General features: G+C 44.6%; 2 protein-coding genes across 3 annotated transcripts in view; one reads left to right on the forward strand and one right to left on the reverse strand.

Annotated features, from left to right (window-relative positions):
• Positions 1–5,114: 5,114 nt before the first annotated feature.
• On the reverse strand, positions 5,115–7,436 carry LOC144110060 (uncharacterized). The gene is made up of 3 exons (XM_077642868.1): positions 7,103–7,436; positions 6,780–7,025; positions 5,115–6,662 (listed from the first exon to the last, which is right to left on the reverse strand). The coding sequence occupies exons 1-3, from the start codon at positions 7,332–7,334 to the stop codon at positions 5,593–5,595; spliced, it is 1,548 nt and encodes a 515-aa protein (XP_077498994.1). The 5' UTR covers positions 7,335–7,436; the 3' UTR covers positions 5,115–5,592.
• Positions 7,437–10,072: 2,636 nt separating this feature from the next.
• Positions 10,073–18,919, forward strand: part of LOC144109423 (uncharacterized) — a 37,524-nt gene continuing 28,677 nt past the window's right edge. Inside the window, exons 1-2 of one of the 2 annotated variants that reach the window (XR_013309593.1) lie at positions 10,073–10,859; positions 12,373–13,760. Coding sequence is in view for 1 of the 2 variants with exons in the window: in XM_077642210.1 (XP_077498336.1) it covers positions 10,856–10,859 (4 nt within the window). In the remaining variant the exon portion in view is untranslated. Of the gene's footprint in view, positions 10,860–12,372; positions 13,761–18,919 lie in introns of those variants that run through there. The other variant, XM_077642210.1, reaches the window with a different exon arrangement.

Raw genomic sequence — 18,919 nt, forward strand, 5'->3', positions numbered from 1 at the left:
CCAAACACTAAAAGAACACATGAAAACGCTTGGTGATATTAAGCTTGATCGTATTTGGACTGCCCAAAGAAGAAGATGAAACCCCTGATCATCTGTCAAAAGCCGTAAATGTAAAGCTATTCACTGTGGTTGGTGTCAACCCTACCAGTATAGAGTGAATGCATCGCATAGGAAAACGAGGAGCATCATGCTGTCCGGCGATTTTCCGATTATATGACTTCAAAGAAATGATTGCGATTCTGCAAAACTGCAAAAAGCTTTAAAACACGGGCATTTTTGTCGGTGAAGATTTTTCAAAGGGTATGATTTATCGCAGAAAATATCTCTGGGAAAGTGCCAAAAATGACAAGTTGAATGGAGCACGTGTGTGTCCAGTGCACGACAAGTTATTTGTCAATGATAAGGCGTACTACTGGGACAATGATTCTGCGACGCGTGTGGCTTATCAGGCCCCTCCTCACAGCTCAAACGATAACACTCCGGAGCACACAGAGTAGTCTTCCTGACTTACTAACCCTTATAAATTGGAATGTGCAAAATTTAGGGAATAAGACTTCACATTCCCAAAGCATCCTTCTTGAGCATGAACCAGACATAGTCATTGTAACTTAAACGTGGCTGAACGAGTTTATGGATTATACAGAACTTCTCCCACCTAATTACACAGCTTGCCGTAAAGACCGGCGGAACCAGAGGTGGAGGTGTTGCCATTTTTTGCAAATCTAGTATTATCTGCATTGAAATACTGTCACCACTAGACCTAGAGTGCGTCTTGTGCAATATGAAAATTGATATCACTTTCACGGCGTATAGACCTCCAGGTAGTACTGAAGATTATACAAAGTCACTAAATGATTTTTTAATACCGGTTTGCTAACACAACAAAGAAAATATAATGGCTGGGGATTTCAATCTGCCCCATATAGACTGGGCAAATTACAAGGAGGGTACGGTTGATGTGACAATATCCCATGCCTTTTTAGATCTCGTATTTTCCCTAAATATGGTTCAGCTTCTCAGCACGCATACAAGAATTGCTGAGTCCGGAAAATCCTTACTTGATCTAGTCTTCCTGAGTCAGTCAGCAACACAATATCATTCACGCTGTGATGTCATGAGTAGTCTTTCCGACCATATGATGATAATCATCCAGCTTTCCATCAAGTGGCAGAAACCGCACCCCGCAAAAACTGCGCTAGTCTCTGCTTTTTCTAGAGCAGACGATGTAGGTTTACTAGACTGTCTAGAAGAAGGCTTCGACGGTTTCAATAATTTTGTAACTCTTGAATCAACATCTGTAAATCAAGCTTGAGAACGGTTTAAAAAATTATAATTCACAAGTGCAAAAAATCCTTCATTCCTATGCGCATCAAGAAAGTTTGCAAGAGAAACCCGTGGATATCGCGGAGTATTATTCACATGAAGCACCACTTGAAACGTATGCGAACAAAACGCACAAATCCAACCTCAGATGCAATAGAAGAAAGGATCACAAACCTTTCCCAGGCATTTAAAGCAGAGATTTGAAGAGCAAAACAGGGATTTATGAGTGAATCCTTGACGTAACGTTTATTAGAACATCTCCGGGAAAATTCTGGCGGAACCTAACAGAAATCCCCCATTCCGTTCATGAAAACTGCTACTTGCACAGTTAGTGATAGTAGTGAAATGGCATGCGTTTATAACGAGTATTTCGAGTCCGTATTTACCTGGGATGATGGTACAACACCGCATCTAGAATCGCCCGATATACTGTCTTTACCGGATATAAAAATAAGTCAGGACGGAGTTCTTAACCTTCTCCTTAATCTCGACGCGATTAAATCCGTAGGACCAGATGAAATTCTAAATACCTTCCTAAAATGGTATGCACAACGGGGTTCTTACTACCTTGTAGAAATAGTTGTCTCTTCTATCTGATGAATCCCCTGGCGACCGGAAGTATGCCAAAGTAATACTAATATATAAGCAAAGAGGAAAACATGATGTAGCAAACTATAGATGCCTTGCACGTGTCGTCACTTCCGGCCACATCAACAGCTAGCGGCCATGCTGCCGAACCATTCGCTTCGTCCGCGCGCGTGCGTCCGCTCCGTAGACCCGTGACACCGGACCGCTCCCGAGACGCTTTGAATAGTTTTTACATATTCGGTCGCGATGCCTCCTCCTCAGAGGAATGAGCCGTTCAGTGCGAGTTATTTCTCTGAACTTGTTGGATCTGCGCGCGTACGCTATGAAGGAAAAGTGCAAATGTGCGACGGTAGGGACCCGTACACGCTGAGGCTGGGTGTTGATACAACGATGGACGCTGATGTGTTACCTGCAGTGACTCACGGGAATATCGCGAACTATTTAGTGTACACCTCTAGTTTTGTTACATTAGAAAAAATGAAAGCATGTAAATCATTAGAGGCGCATAACTATTTCACCAGCGGGTAGGTGAGAAGCCTATCTGCGGTGCGCCTACAAGACGAGAAGGTGCTTCTGCTCGCAGAGGTAAGCTCAAGGAACCTTTCTGGCATGTTTCACAGTGAGCATACGCAAAAAAATGACCATTGGAATTTATGCAAATTAAAAATAAACCGTGCTTATGCCTGTGGCGGCAGCGCTTAGTGACAGGAAAATTTCAGACGTCTGCGTAGGGAAATTTGCGGAGCATGGCGATTAGTAGAAGTTTCACTGGAAAAAATGCAGTGATGAAGAAGATAAACTATGCCTCTCCACTTACAATGCTGGAGCACTGAAAATTTGTTCTGTCCGAGAGCACTTTGTCTGGTGTGCATATGCCCATTTTGTGCAAACAAAAAATGTGCACTGTTATGTACAACTTCACAACATTTTCGCAGGTCAACCATTCCCAACGGCTCAGCGACCACCCACTTAAAGCCTGGATCTTATGCAAGACAAATGGCACTGTGCTTGTTGCCCATTGCGCCTGCATGGCAGGTACAGGCGAGACATGCTCGCATGTTGGAGCTTGTCTCTTTGCTGCGGAAACTGCAGTGCGTACCAGGAACTGTTTCATGCACCCAGAAAGAAATCATCTGGCTGCCAGCCTATGTTGAAAAGGTGCAGTTTAAACGGCTGAGAGATATCAGCTTCACTTCGTCGAGAGGGCGTAAAGAGCAGATTGATGGCACATGTGCTGAATGTCAGCAGAAGAGGAGGAGGTTGGAAATCCCAGGACCTTCTTCAGAAGAGTTGAACGCACTTTATGATGACATCGGAAAAGATGGTGCAGTGCCAGCGCTTTTTTCTGTGCTTGATGATTGATGTGATGTGTTCCAGGAACCAGTTAAAAAGCCAGCAGCACGCCTAAGAAATCTGTTCACTGACGATGCGTTAGGCGACAGCTACGACGTGCTCGTGAACAAAGCAAGAGAGCTCATGTCTTCTTTAACCATTTCAGAGGGCACTGTAAAGGAAGTAGAGTCATTAACGAAGCAGCAGAGTGACTCTCCACATTGGTTCCTTTACAGAGCGGGAAGAATAACTGCTTCTTTAATGGAGAAAGCATGTCACACTAAAGTAGCAAATCCTAGTGTGTCCCTAATCAAAGAGATTTGCTATCCAGAAGCCCAAACTATGAAAGTGCCAGCTATCATGTGGGGTAGGAATCATGAGAAGGATGCCTTAGCAGCTTATGCAAATAGTGAAGGCACAAAACATGACAATTTCAAATTGTCAAAGTCAGGCCTGCACATCAGCACTAGGTACCCTTTTGCTGGGGCTACACCAGATGCTCTGGTCTCGTGTAGCTGCTGTGGAAAAGGTGTGGCAGAGTTTAAATGCCCATACGTGCTTAGGAATGCAACTGCATTCATTGATGAAAACACGTGCCTGACTGAAGTTAATGGGATCATGCAGCTTCAGAAAAGCCATGCATATTATTATAAAGTGCAGAGACAGATGGCTGTGTGCCAAGTGAAGTATTGTGACTGTAGTTTGGGCACGGAGTTTTCACATAGAACGCATCAAGTGGGATGAAGATTTCTGTGAAAACATCTTCTCAATTTCAGAAAGGTTCTTTGTGAATGCAGTGCTCCCTGAACTGTATGCCAAGTATTTCACCAGGCAGAAGGACAGCGTTGGCACAACTGCATTGTGTAAACAGGCGTATTGTTATTGTAATGGACCAGAGACTGGCAAAATGGTTGCTTGTGACAGTGAAGCCTGCGTGTACAAATGGTTCCATTTTTCTTGCGTCGGACTGACCTGAGCACCTAAAACTAAGCAGTGGTACTGCCCACAGTGCAGAGGAGGTGAAGAGAAACAGCGTGCTTAATTTTGGTTTTATTGCATAGGGTAGTGGTGGTAGCAGATGCTTCAGTGTGCTTCAAACTGCGTCCAACTTCTATGCATCTCTACAGCGGATGTTTAGTTCTCCTTTCCTCTGTAATACATATGTGTACTGTTATCATAAAAGCTCAGTGCATTATAACCTGTGCCCAGTTGCACTTCCCATGTGTTGCTTTGTTTGGGAAATACTGTCTGTCTGGGTTTATGGAGCTGTTGATAGCAGATCAGTGCAAGCCTAACCATACCAATACCGTACAACAGTTGCTGTCTATAAGTGTTTTGAAACTGCAGCCAAAACAAGCAAATATGTAGCTTCGTAGCCTTTCACTTCCTTGCATCAAAGAGCTACCCACTGATTCCGCAACTCCATGTGCGGTACGAAAAGGGCAGGTATGATACATTAACACATGATGTTTGCTTTAAAATTTGAGCATTGTTCTTGACAGTATAACTTGTCATATCCTAAGCATCCTTTAACATGCACCGAACAGCAAACAGGGTTTTTAGTGCATTAGCCCACTCAACATTCTTGACAGTACAACTCGTCATACCCGAGGTTTTCTTTAACGTGCACTGAACAGCACACGGGCATTTTTTATGTGTTATCCATGCCAACCACTGGCATCCAACTGTTCAGTTGACCCAAAGTCTGCGTAATAAAAAGCTTTGAAGTCTTGCACGAGCTTGTCTACCACTCTGAGCAGAACCTATTGAACTCATTGAAGTTTTCACATATGAACTGTACACACATGACAATGTTTGACGATTGAATGGTTTATTACAAATACACAAATGCAAATACGGAAAGAAAGGAATGTTTGAGGATGAAGTAGTTTATTACAAATACAAAAATGTAAATACAGAAGGAAAGGGTACTTGTTGGTCATGGCAACTGCTAAAATTAATTCTAAACACCTGATCTGCAGCTTACAAAAATATAAGGGCAGGGAAGAACCACATATACCACCAGAAATCAGTATACACATGCATTCCTCGTACAAACTGCAAACCATACCAAACCAGAGCATTATAGTGTGCTGTACTTGCTTACGCCCACACCTCTAAAAGTAGGCACAGTGATAACAAAAGTTTGTAGGATGCCAAATTCCAGAAAAATTTAGTTTTGTGTATTGAGGCAAAAAGCATGAGGAAATATGTATGCTCCATACCATGAGAAAATATCATTTGATTGGCTAGTGAGAGAAGGCACAAATAAATTATTTTCTGCTAATCTGCATCCCACAAACTTCTCTGTCCATGACCACATTCTTGCACTCGTGCATAAATCCCCAGTTATGGTGGGCACCCATCAACAGATTCGGGCACATTCTCTTTGCTCGGTTCCTTCAATGCTGCGACAATCGAAGGGCATAAATTGGACAGTGCGCAGCACACAGTCACAATTTTGTCGAGTGGAGTGATGCTGTCACCTTGTCGACATGTCACATAGTCAATCGGAAGGACAGACTTCAGCAGCAGAAACTTGTTCCTTATGAGTCCAATTACTCTTTCCACGTGAATACGTACATTAGCAAGCTTCCTTGTGCTTCCCACTTCTGCAGCCGACAGCTGTTTCTTGCCTTTTGTGTATGCTGGCAGATGTAGCCGGGCACGGTAGAAACCAACACTGTCTGCGACGTTAAACCCTCGATCTGCTAGAACAACGTCTCCAGGAAGCAAGTTGTCTAGGAGCCCGCAGTGTTCCGTGATATGTTTGTCACTTACTCGGCCTCCCCAGCCCTCTGAGATGAACGTGACAATACCTTGTGGGGCAATCCCTATCAAGTACTTTGCAGTGTTGCTGCCCTTGTAAGTCGACCACGTTTCACTCCTCGGCAAGTATGAGGACGGTCTCTCAATCTTGATTTCAAAACAGTCTATGATGACGGCCACATCACTGCCGAATGAATCATAGAATGCTTGCGGCATGGTGCGCTGCAGCGCACTTCGTTCGGGCCACATAACTTGAGACTTCAAGCGGCAGTGAGCTACATGAAGCCATTTGTCAAAAATGCGTGAGACGGTAGATTCAGACACATTGAATCTGAAGGCCAGGTCAGCATTCTGAAGATTTAGCTTGATCTTCATCAGGAAGAGCACAAATTCTTGAAACTTTGCCAGGCTGTTGTTCACACTGTGTGAAACAAATGGCTCTAGCATTTTGAAAATTGCAAGAAGCGTTGTGAAGCTTGCAATCCCTGTGTAGAATACTACCTTGGGCTCTGAACTTCTCAATGATTCTTCGGTCATCTCAAGCTGCACCTTTTCGGAACGTGTAGTGTACACGCAGTCGTTGAGTCTGATGCATTCTTGTTCTAATGCCCCAATGTCGCTCATGCCCATGTCTGTCTGCACATAAACACCTGGAAGAGAACGTTCGTCGTTTAGCGGTCGTGTGTAAGAAAGAGCCAGACTGCAGAACGACCGCGTAATTATTTCTTAAGTTAAGGCTATGACTGCATGGTGCAAGGCCGACTCACCTGTTTCTTCTCCGGCGCCGTCGACCTCCTCGGCCTGATGCGGCGATGGGGGAACATCGGGCACGGGTGCGGCGACGCCGCACGGCTCTTCCGACCCGGTCATCTCGGTCTCGGCACATCGTTTTCGCTGCCGTCGTTGCTGGCTGCGATCGTGGCGATCCGAGCCGACTGGCCTAGTGCTGTAACCGAGATGCAATGACGGGGCCCAGTCTGGGTTCGTGTTGTCAAACAAATCGGCTGGCGCCCCTGCAAATCAAAATCAGGTTTCAGTCCTTGCTTCCCACGTTTTCACTAACATTTACTTCACGGCACAAGCCTCTTACCTGTGGTAAAGTGCGCTCCGCACACACGGAAGTTGGGGTTGTCCGGGTCCAAGTCGGCTCGCTTAATTCGTGACAGCCACAGTGTGCGCCGATTTGTACTAAGCGTCTTTGAACGCTCGCACTTGTCTGCTATGATCCTCGGAATTCGGTAGAAATTTGTGTTCGTCGGCTTTTTCTTTCTCCTTGAGCTGTCGCTACGGTTTGAGCAGCCAACTATAGCGCACAAAACCATACTGAAGCTGTGGAGAGACGCAGACAAAAACGACACGAGCTGACAAATGCTTCCACACCGGCGGTAAGCTACGAGCGGAAAGGCGGCGGTGGTTCGACAGCATGGCCGACTGGCATACGATGGACACCGGATGTGACGTCGGTGCAAGGCATCTATAGGCTTCGTGCGCTGCAGTTTGGAGTGTGCGAGTTGCGCCACCTGGTTAACAGCAGTGGCAAAAGGCGGATGCACCCAACGCAGCTCTCTGGTTCAGTTTGCAGTGAGTGAGGCGAGCGGTGAGGTGTTTCGTCCGAAGACAAAAACAAACTTGGACAATTATGGGTGCTCTACCTACTGCTGTGTTTACCCAATGTCATAACAGCTATAAAAACACCGCAGTCAAGGTACCGAATATATTTAAACGCTTTCCTTTGACATCGTGCATACTCGCTCATGCACAGAGGGTCTGCTGGAAATGAGTGCACTGTAGAATTAAATTCATGAGTGTGAACTGGCAAAGGGTTTATATTGACTGGGGTGTTTTGAATGTGCCATCATTGGTAGGCGCTACTTTGTCTTTATGTAGAGCGAAGGAATGCGCTCACTCAGTCACAGGAAATGGTCTCCGATGAAGTTCTTGGAGCAAGCATCTGAAGTTTAAGTCTTCGTTTGTTATGCTCATCTGTGGTTCAGCATGTCAGTTTTGTTTCTAGTTTTTTTTCGTGCATGTGTGTATGCAGTGGGAGCGACTTCGTACTTCTGAGAGTGTAATGTCGTTTTTCACATTGTTTCACCTAAGCTTTTGTGTATTTAATTGCATCATTTTATTTCCTTCAGTGGTTTAAAATTTTGTATCTCTATTTGTTGCATTTATAAGATCTCAAATCTTGTTCTGGACGAATAAAAAGAAAAATAGAGAGTAGTTCAAATTTCTCCTATATATATTTCTTGGATTTCACATCACTAAACCCTTAATTTCGGTAATTATTTTTTTTATTTTAATTGGGTTTATTGTCCCAATGCAACGCAGACTATAAGCAGCGCCATAGTAGGAGGTTCCAGATAATTGCAACCACTTGGGGTTCTTTAACGTGCACTGACATTGCGCAGTACGCGGGCCTCTAGAATTTCGCCTTCACCGAAATGCGACCGCCGCAACCAGGATCGAACACGAGTCTGGGTGAGCTGTTGAGCACCATAACCACTGAGTCACCGCGGCGGCCTTTCTATAGTTAAGTATTTACCAAAAGAGAAATATACGACCAAAATAATTCATGTAATTGGCGCCTTCATGGAATTCCTGAAATAAAAGTCCTGTGGAAGATACTTAGCAAGAAACCTATCATCTTTTCGTATGCTTAGAGCCATGCTTCTCTGAGAGGAATACACAAAGTAAAGCAGTGTCGATCCTGCAGGATGTAGAGCACTATCATCTGATATATATGCGTAGTAAGTTTGCGTTTTTCGCAATTCTAGCCGACCATTCACATAGTCGATGTCACAGTGGATGTAAATTACATAGCTGATTTCATTATTTGGGTCAGAGCCTTGTTTTTCAAACTGTAAAGGTACTTAATTAATCTCGATAAGCTCAGCTGCGCTGCTGGATATGGCAGTGCCATCGGAACTGCAACACAATCATGGTTGCTCGGAACCGGTAATCAGCCCAACCTGAAAGCAATTGAAACGAAATGTAGCAGTGGTGGCGTCTAGGCTTTCAATGCGTTGAAATCCGCAGAGAAGCAGGCGTTGACTTAGAATGGCATCACGGTCAATGCGCGTCTGCTATGCGGCCGGGCTGGCGCGAACGCATCGGGCATGGAGGAAGGCCACGGCCAGTCTCGAGGGGGGCGCTCGCGCTCTCCCTTCGAGAGACCGGCTGTGACTGAGCGTCCGGTTAACGCGGCGAGTGCCACGAGGCGGCGCTGGCGATGTGGCCACTGCTGGCGCCACCATACCAGAGCACGGAGCCCATAGTACCGGCCAATATCTTTGACAAGTACTTGTTGCAAAACATTTGAACACATTTTAACTAAACACTTAATGGAATTTGCTGAAGCAAATGGGGTTCTGGGAAGCCACCAGTGTGGTTTCCGACGCGGATATTCCACTATTGTCAAGTGAAATTGTACATGACACTGCCAAATGTATTGACGAAAGAGGGCAAATATATAACCTCCTTATCGATTTTAGGAGAGCGTTTGATAGAATATCCCGCCAAAAGCTACTATTGAAATTCGAAAACTTATGGAAGAATATTATTGTAATAAAATGGATTGAGGCATACCTAGCTAACGCATACAGCAGTTTTTTTCTCTTGACAAAGTTGCCAGTTCAAATAAAACAGTACGATGTTCCACAAGGCTCTGTGATAGGTGCTTTGCTTTTTTCTTTGTATGTTAGCGATATGAGCACCGGCTTTTCGCCAGATATAACGATTAAACATCACACAGAATGTACTATCATTTATTGTAATATAAAATCTTGTGATGATCACAAGAGACTGAATGACCATCTGGATATAATCAATACCTGGTGCCAACAGTGGCAAATGGACATGAACACAGAGAAGACCGTTTGTATGCATATGACGCGTAAAAACAACCCCTTGTATTTTCTTATAAAATTCGTGATGTCATTTTAAAAGATGTCCCTAAGTTCAGGTATTTGGGCTTGTGTCTCAGACATGATCTAAATTGGTCATCGCATGCAATCAAGTTTGTGATAAGGCGATCAGAAAGCTTTGGGTGCTACGGAAGAAGCTTACTGACGCCACGCCAGATGTGAAGTTGCTAGCATCATAGACCTACTGAACTAGAGACCTGTGACGAGTCTGGATGCCCGCTCGCCTCCGCTTTCAGTAGGTTTTGGTTTCGGTTTTCACAGTTTTGCGATTTTTTGCTGGCAACATGGGTACCTCCGAAGCCAAATCCTCATCCATCCAAAGTCCAAGCGTTTTCCTCTCTCATTCTTTTGTGTTGATTGCGACCTCGGGCACCTCGGACTCATTGCATCGTTGCGTCGTGTTCTTGTGGCGTCGCTCGCGGTGTATTGATTCAGTGCACACGATGGCAACGCGTCGTGGTCAGTGCGACGCTCGTTTTAAGAGAAAAGTGTTCGTGTTAGCTGAAGAGGTCGGGAATTCTGCGGCAGCTGGAAGACTTGACCTCAACGAGTCAACCATCCGCGGATGGCGGTTGCAGCGGGAGGGGCTTTTTAAATGTGAGGCCGACTGCAAAGGATTTCATGAGCCTCGCCACTGCCATTACGTCCAGCTGGAGAAAAAAAGTGGCGGACTTTGTTATCGAGCAGCGCAATTGTCTCATGGGGCTCAATGTCGAGCTGATCCGTTGGAAAATTAGAGACGTTGCTCGGGAGATGGGAAGTTCAGAGCATCTCGTGGTCGGGCGCAGACATTCATGGAGAGAGGAATGGATTCTCTCCGCGGCGAACAACATCGATGCGGCAGAAGTTATCGGGAGACTTCGATAGCGAAGAGGAGGACTTAGTTTCTGAGAACTCGGCCTCCGAAAGCGAGGAAGATGAGTAAGCATGTTCGCCACTTTGTTTTGCGTCCCTATTTTTTCCCGCTGGGCAGCATGTAAAGTCACCCCTCGCGTTACATTCGAGTAAATACGGTATTTTGAAATGTGAACGTGTGCAGAGCAAAGCTCTCACGCATAATGGTTATTCTGGAATGCAGTCAGTGAGTTTCAGAATTTAGAAAAACGGCTGGACTAACCAACCACTGTTAAGAAGAAAATGAAACACAATAGGATTGTTTTCTTCTATCATGTATTGCGTGGCTATTACAAAGTAAACCTCGAAAGGTATATTATAGCAGACAGTTCCACCCAGTCAAGGACAAAACGCACTAAACGTATCAAATCACTGACTTACAGGGCAGACTCTTTTCATTATTCTTTTCTCGTGAGGACAATAGATGACTGGAACAAACTACCCAATGAGGTTATAAATTCTAAGACTTAGGGCTTTGAAGCTGCACTACGGGAATATTCTATGAGTGTGTATAAATGTTTTTGTGTGCTAGCCCTGTTACCTGTCGTTGTTTAAGTGATCGGTGTACATTGCTGTCTGTTTTCTTTTTGTTAACTTCTGACAGTCATACCTGCCCTTAATTATAATTGTTTGTACTTTGCTATTACGGCGCCGCCGCGGTGTCTCAGTGGTTATGGCGCTCGGCTGCTGACCCGAAAGACGCGGGTTCGATCCCGGCCGCTACGGTCGAATTTCGATGGAGGCGAAATTCTTGAGGCCCGTGTACTGTGCGATGTCAGTGCACGTTAAAGAACCCCAGGTGGTCGAAACTTCCGGAGCCCTTCACTACGGCGTCTCTCATAGCCTGAGTTGGTTTGGGATGTTAAACCCCAATAAACCAAACTTCGCTATTACGGCCCCGCGCCTTTCTTCTTTTCACATCGCACCACTGCGGCTGACGATTTGTGCACTGTTCAAATATTCGTTTCTGTGTGTACATTTTTTTCTTTTTTGTCAACATTTTGTCATATCACGTGCTGTCAGTGACGTTCAAGAATTCCTAGTGTTCAGAGTTTGTAATTTTTTCAGTTTTTGTTGTATTTTACATTCAAGTTCTAACGAAGTGTGTACTGGTAAAACTGCAACTCCTGCCTTGGCCTGTGCCAGCAGTATGAATAAAGAAATAAATAAATATACCCCTTTTTTTTGCCTCATTGTCTACAGAACATCTGAAAATAGATTTCTTCCAGACATTATCACATACTTTTGCAGACGTTTGTTACACGTTGCATAGCCCTTCTTTTGTTTCGTGGGGTAGTGTATAGGCATTCAGTGGAGGCTAGCAGCTCTGCCATGGTTAGGACAGAAGTAATCCCATCGGAGGGCTCTGTAACTGATAAATCAGCAGGAGATGTAGAGGTGCAGTCATAGTGTGGAAAAAAATTGACAGGCTGCTTGTTGTGCAAATGTATCCTCATCCACATTCAGCGCGAGGCGATTGCTCTCTGTGTAATCTGGAACCTGAGAATTTTTCGCTCCATGTCTATTGCCCTGCGTACAGGACAAGCGGGCATACCATGGAGCCTAGCGTCGCCAGCTGCCTATCCGCTTTGCAGAGCGCCGTGCACGTGTGGTAGCCCTGTGAAGAGCGGGAAGTGCCAACGGGTCGCTGGTTTGACGAGAAGCATAATGATCCGCCTGTCAACGGTGATTGCACAGATTCAAGGGATGTATTTCCGGGTTTAGGTAGTCCATTTGCAGTAGTGGTGATATATAGTGTGTCGCAAAAACAGCAGAGTACAGTGCTAAGACAGGTTGAGTGTAAATAAATGATTGTCTGCGCGTACAGAGTACAATGATGTTATGCGTACGCTGCGGCATATTTTCCGTAGACTCGAAGGAGTGAGGCAGATAAAAATGGGGTTGTGATCACTACCCCAGTATCTGAATCAGCAGCGAAACGAGGGTTAGCGGGGCCTAACTACCAAGTCAAATCAGGTGAGGGCACCTCAGAGCGGTGTTCGGGTGGTTTAAATGTTGAAAAGAATGATCTGAAAACGTGCCTTGGATGTGTTTACCCCTTGAGGAATTCTATGGGTAACCCCATGCTCCGTAGTTGGCTGGCGCAAGTGCCATGAGAAAAATATTGCCCATTTTACGCACTCTATGATTCAACAGCACTTTAGTTGTCACCCAATAAAGAATTTGCAAACTGGCAGGGAGCTTACAGCTTTCACGAGCGAAATGGTGTTGTTGCCTCAAGTACGATGGCCAAATGTGTGAAACAGATGAAAACGAAATCATAACCTTCGCCCTTGACAAACCACTTGCAAGGTTGACACAGGAAAGAAAGCTGCATCGGTATGAGCATCAACACTGACAACAAATTCGAGTGACGAGGTGCGTGTGCATAGTATTTTTTTGTGTGCTTATACTGCAGGTGTGGCTTCATACCGCTCAATGCATTTCAAGCCGCAGCATGTCGCTAATGAAATTGGGCTTTGCCTTTGCGCGTGCTCTGCGGGTTCCTGACCCGTTCGCGCATTTATTTATTGGAGCAAAGCTCTGGAAATGTCTAGCCACAGATGCAAATAAATTTTCCGCAGTCAAAGCTATTCGGGTAGCCAGACTTGAGACAGTTGACTTTGATGCAGGTTGAATTAAGTACTTCCATTCAAACTGGATAATGAGTATCGCATGCACCAGCGGACAAGTAAACGCAAGAAGTGCTAAGGCATCTCTGTGTTTTTCTCTGACAGTCTTGCTGACACAGCCATGAGTGAGCTTTTCGTAGCTCTGGCGGTCGTGACTATCGATGCACCATTTACTTTGTTCCCTTCTGCCTTTGATCGCACGGCTAGTGCAATGTTCCGATTGTCGCGCTGTTTGCTTTTGCGAGGTGGCCATAAAAGTCCTGGTACATATGCGCTGAGCAACTCGTAACTGTCATTGGAAGCTCTGCTGTCTGTTTTGGGGCCCGATGGAGGCGATGCATTTGGCGGTACTAGGAGGCAGCTGATTGATTTCTACAAGAGACTGTTTGTACATAAAGTTACAATTTGGTTATCTATAGTTTGTTTTCCATAGTTTGTTCCATATCTTGCATTGGATGGGGCAACCGCGCGTAAACCACACGTAACGTCTCCTGAATTGTAAGCATTTTGGAAAGAACTGAAATTATGCTTAAATTTATAAAAGTGTGAATAGCCAAACTGAAATTGTAGGAATAAATGAAATGGCGAACATATGAAATGTTTCGAAAAGATTTGCTTCGACAGCTGGGCTTGAAAATAATGAACGTAGAGCTCTTTTCAGAAGCGAAAACAATTTATACGAATCGCTTTTTTTGGAGTAACCCCACACCAGGTATGTGGCTAAAATATAATTTTTTTTTAACCTGTTGCGGGAACAGATGTTTAATATTATAGGTAACACAAACAGACCTGGCCATATGTTTAATGTAGTTTACATTATCTGTCCACCCCATATCACTGTAAAAATATACAAAAACTGGCAACTATGGACTTTCTCGATGTTCAAGTCATTATAAGCTAATGTGATGTGATGATTTAATGGTTTGTTTTTTTGGATGGAAGAGCATAAAATTTGTTTTACTGATGTTTAAATGAAGTCGATTAACAGAGAGCCAAACCATTAACTCGTTAAGCCAGGCATTTGATTGCTGTTCAAGTACTTCAAGACTGGAGTCAGAAAAAAGGCATTAGTATCGTCTCCATGCAACATAATATTAGGAGTTAATGAAATGTTAACAACGTCATTGATGTATAAAATAAAAAAAAGGGGTCCCAAAATGGAACCCTGAGGGACACCTAAATTTAATCTACCAAAACTGGATTTTACACCGTCAATCTGAGTAATACTGGATCAGGTATCCTACTTTCCAAAAGTGCATTTCCAACTCGGAGGATCCCATAAGTTTCGAATTTGTAAAGTAGTGTTGAATGCTTCACAGATTCAAAGGCTTTGCACAAATCAACGAAAAATGCTAACAAAAAAAAGCCTATTTTCAGAATTATTAATTTCAGATATTTAATATCTAACAATGCTGATTGGGTTGATTTACCAGCCTGAAAGCCAACTTTTGGGGGCAGATTAGATGTTCAGCTTGTAATAAGTTATTTAGTGGCCTGAAAAGTACACGTTCGGCTAAATTTGAAAACAGAGGCAATACCGAATTAGGACGACAATTGTTCAGGTTATTTTTGTTGCCCCCTTTGAATAGCGCGGCAGCATGCGCAACTTTTAATTTGCTGGGGAATACACCAGAGAGCAGAATTCTATTACAAATATGAGTAAGGTGTGCAGTGATAATATTAACAGCACATTTGATGGAAAAAACGGCAACCTCATCAACTCCATATGAGCACGTGTTTCTAAATGCGTTAATGATAGAAACGTCTACTCAAATAGGGTACAAAAATATAGAATGAGTATTGCAGGAGGGCAAGTAAGAATCTGCAGCCTGAGCTAAGCGACAGCTAAGAGAAGATTGGTATGCTCTGGCAGCTAAAAAGTGTTCGTTGAGTATATTGGCAAGTGAGTCTCTGGTATAATTCACCCCATTGATTGATTCTTAGCTCAGAAGGAAGATCATTTTCTCTGTTCCCTATGATGATGTTAATATCTTGACAAAGTAATATTTGGTTGTAATATTTGAATGCAATAGCATTATCCTGTGGCCGCCAGTTATCGCCAGCCGCTATCCGCTGCCGCGTGCGGGCATGCCTTTGGGCACATTCAAAAATTAAAATGTATCAGTCACTGGTTATGTATCAGTCAAAAATGGAAAATGTATCAGTCAAAAATAAAAATGTATCAGCTACCGACACTCCCAAGCGCCGCTGCCATTCCGTGTGGAACAGCAGCCCTTCCGTCAACTATGTGCCTCTCTTGAGTGCCGAGTGCACAGTTAAAGTGAAAGAAAAACAAAAATCTGGAGGATGTTTGTCAAGAGTAGAACACGAGTGAGTTATTAGGCCGCCGCCGCTTGTCAGCAGCCGCGATCTGCAACCATATGTGTGGAGTGGAGGTGGCGGGGGGAGGGAGGTGCCGATTTCCTGCCAACCAACGGCCGCCATAGGCCGCCGCATGCGGGGCGGGGATGCCGGTTCTGCACGTTGACATAGCAGCTGCTCAAGGCCAGCACCAAGGGCGATGCGACACAGCCGTGCAGTAAAAATGCTACCATGCTGTAGCATGCCTGATATATCGTTTATCTCGCCTTTATTTATAATGTCATGCTTTGGTTTCGATTGTAAATCAACTTACAATCGTGTAAATACGGTAGTCCTCTCTTGAATGTAATGGCAATTCTTGCTAGACATTGTATCCCCAGCAAAGTCAGTCTTGTCAAATGTTATTTAAATTAGGTGACAGGGTTTTGTGTTGCTGTCACAAGAGCCCTTCTTGTCTTATTCCATTTGTCCTTAGTGGCTCTGACATTTCAGCATTTTCGCTGTCAGCCCTCACACAAGTTGGGCTTATCGAAAACTAGGTGAACTTGATTTGGTGATTAAATTTGTCGGTTGACCATGAAAATAAAAATTATCGTAATTTAAAGCAGCTTGTGAAGGTAAGGGTTTAAAATCAGAAAATGAACAAAACATTTTCTCCTGTGCATTTAGAAATTCATAAGTGTGCTATGAGCTCCAATACTTCAGCTGCTTTTCTCATGTTTCGGGTTAACCAGTGTTTAACTGCATTGTAGTTCAGGATTATTTTTCAGTTGTAACTGCGTGTTGTAATTTATGTGATTTGTATATAAAATATAAATAAGTCAAATTTTCTGTTCATCCTTGCAAAGTACAAGAATGGAGTAACCCTAAAGAGCTGAAGCTATTGATAGCTTTTTCAGGCAACTACATGTACACGATGACAGTGAAAACACGTTATAGACGTATAAACTTGTGTCATGTGGCATAGAAGGTCAATTAGATACAGATGGGTTTAGTATTGAGGAATGCATATTATTTCTTTATTTGCAAAGAAGTGGTTTAAAAATACTTGTTTTGCAGTGGGTTCTTTCTAGTCAGCCTGTGGCAGGAGGTGACGCTAATTCACTCCCATTTTCAGTTATAAGTTCCCTCACATCGTGAACACTGCTGGATTTAAAACGCTTAATGTCTTTATTCAAGCTCGCACATCGAAAGAAGCCTGCGAGTCCATTGGCCGGCTGAAACCGCGCTGCATTTACAAACACTCTTGTGGGCGGCGGTGGAGGTCGGTGGTTTCTTCTGCGCCGTCGTCTGTTACGGTACCCGGTTTGCTTTCGTTCGCTTATCATGCCGTTTGAGAACTTTTCATGTAGAGCTGTCTAGGCTGTCCAGTTTCAACCACTGCATCAGTGAGCAATTATACCACTCGTGGCAGCATGTGGGACACCACTGGAAGATCGGGGTTTGTCCTGCTTCACAACAAGATTGCGGTGTTTTAAAAATAGGTTGCCTTCGGATTAGCATTGCACTTTGTCAGTCGTTTTCAAAGCACTCGCCAACTGTTAACGAATGGCGGCCACCGTGAGTAGACTGCGAAACAAAAAATTGTTTGGAAGTTACCCAGCGCATTCTTTCCCAGCGCTCCCAGCTGAAGGTGACACACGCCCCCATATTGCGATGCTTTAAATATTTAAATATGTATATGTATATATATATATATAAGGTGTACTCGGCTTTTCTTTACGAAGAGACGATATCATAAGTGCACTGTGAAATCATAAAACTGCTTTGAAAACTTTTTTTGGCATGTATTCCTATAGGGTGCTGTTATGGTCCGGATGCACTCCTGCCTAAGTGTATTAAGGAGCGGACTGCCTCGACCGGGATGACCATAGCTGCGGCAGCGACAGAGGCAGAGTCAAGTGGCCTTTTCGCCCTCAGGTCGCTGAACAAAGTGATGCTGGTGAAAGGTTGTGCTGGGGATGTTAATTGAAAGACGGCTGCGACCTCGACAGACGTCCCATGTTTCGGACAACACGCTGGGGAGTACAAGGACGTTCATTCACCTGCTGGGAATCAGGATGCCATTCCTTTCCCACGCAGGCACCCACCGGACTGCACTCGTCACGTCGACGCGACAGTGTTTGAGGACTGCCCTTTCCATAGACCGAGCTGTGAGAGTATCAGTGCTGCTCCTTGCCGTGGGTGTTACCACATTGGGCGTTTTCAATTATCATCCGCCTCGGGCTGCCGACTGGCTGACTGTGGGTTGCAAGAACATGGAGCCAGGTGCTCAACTTTCTCGGGCTGCCCCAGGTACTTCCGGTGGCTGCCCAGAACGCGTTCATTTTTATTTTTTTGTTATTGTGGCAGTGCACCTACCAAGCTGGCTGAGTAGTTTCGGTCTGCCACCAGTCAGCCAGACTCGCCAGGATGATTCTGTGCTGGCAGTGCTCAAGCAACTAGCAGACACGGAGAGGTGGTATGGTAGCACAAAGTTGTTGTGGCCATTTTTGTCTGATCTAGAAATACCGCTGTTCTTCGTGCAATGTTTTGCGCGATGCGGGCGCTAGTGTCGACAAGACCACGGTGTGCATATCGTCTGTGTCGCCAGCAGTGGCTCCTTTTGCGGTAGTTCTCGCTGCTCATTTATTTGTTTTGCGTACTTGTGTGTGATCCAAGTTCGATCGTCTGACCACCTCGGAAGCACAAATTTTGGCTTCATATTGCGATCGCATAGATATGCACAAAATATTTCTGCTGTTAATTTGGTGTGCCCAGCTGATATTGCGTTAGTGTTCGAGGCCATTGGCTAGAGCGGCCGCAGATTCATACGCCCAGTATGCGTGCATATATGCATGTGCTGAACGTGTTCACTGAGTTGTAGCATTCATACGGCAGCGTGTGGTGTACGCTGTGTTCTGCACGGTGGAAAGGCAGATACGCTTTGAGACATGCTTGATTGATGGAAACTACCTTTATTACAAGCTCTCACGAGCACATTGCTCGAGGCATCTATGCAGGCATATATGAGGCCACGCAGTTTTCACATTACGGCTTACGAGGCGTGCTGATTCTGTGATCGTCGACTGTCGTATTGCTTGAGGCTCGGGCCTTCTGCCACAAATGCTTAAATAATCTGTGAAGTACTGT

Source organism: Amblyomma americanum, chromosome 11, assembly GCF_052857255.1.
Source record: "Amblyomma americanum isolate KBUSLIRL-KWMA chromosome 11, ASM5285725v1, whole genome shotgun sequence".
In the NCBI taxonomy this organism is placed as follows: Eukaryota; Metazoa; Arthropoda; class Arachnida; order Ixodida; family Ixodidae; genus Amblyomma; species Amblyomma americanum.

Excerpts from the sequence above, each read along its gene's own strand:
- LOC144110060 (XM_077642868.1), bottom strand. The coding sequence starts at position 7,334 with ATGGTTTTGTGCGCTATAGTTGGCTGCTCAAACCGTAGCGACAGCTCA. Across the intron at positions 7,026-7,102 it reads CGGAGCGCACTTTACCACAG|GGGCGCCAGCCGATTTGTTT; the intron begins GTAAGAGGCTTG and ends TTTGATTTGCAG. Across the intron at positions 6,663-6,779 it reads CGGCGCCGGAGAAGAAACAG|GTGTTTATGTGCAGACAGAC; the intron begins GTGAGTCGGCCT and ends GTTCTCTTCCAG.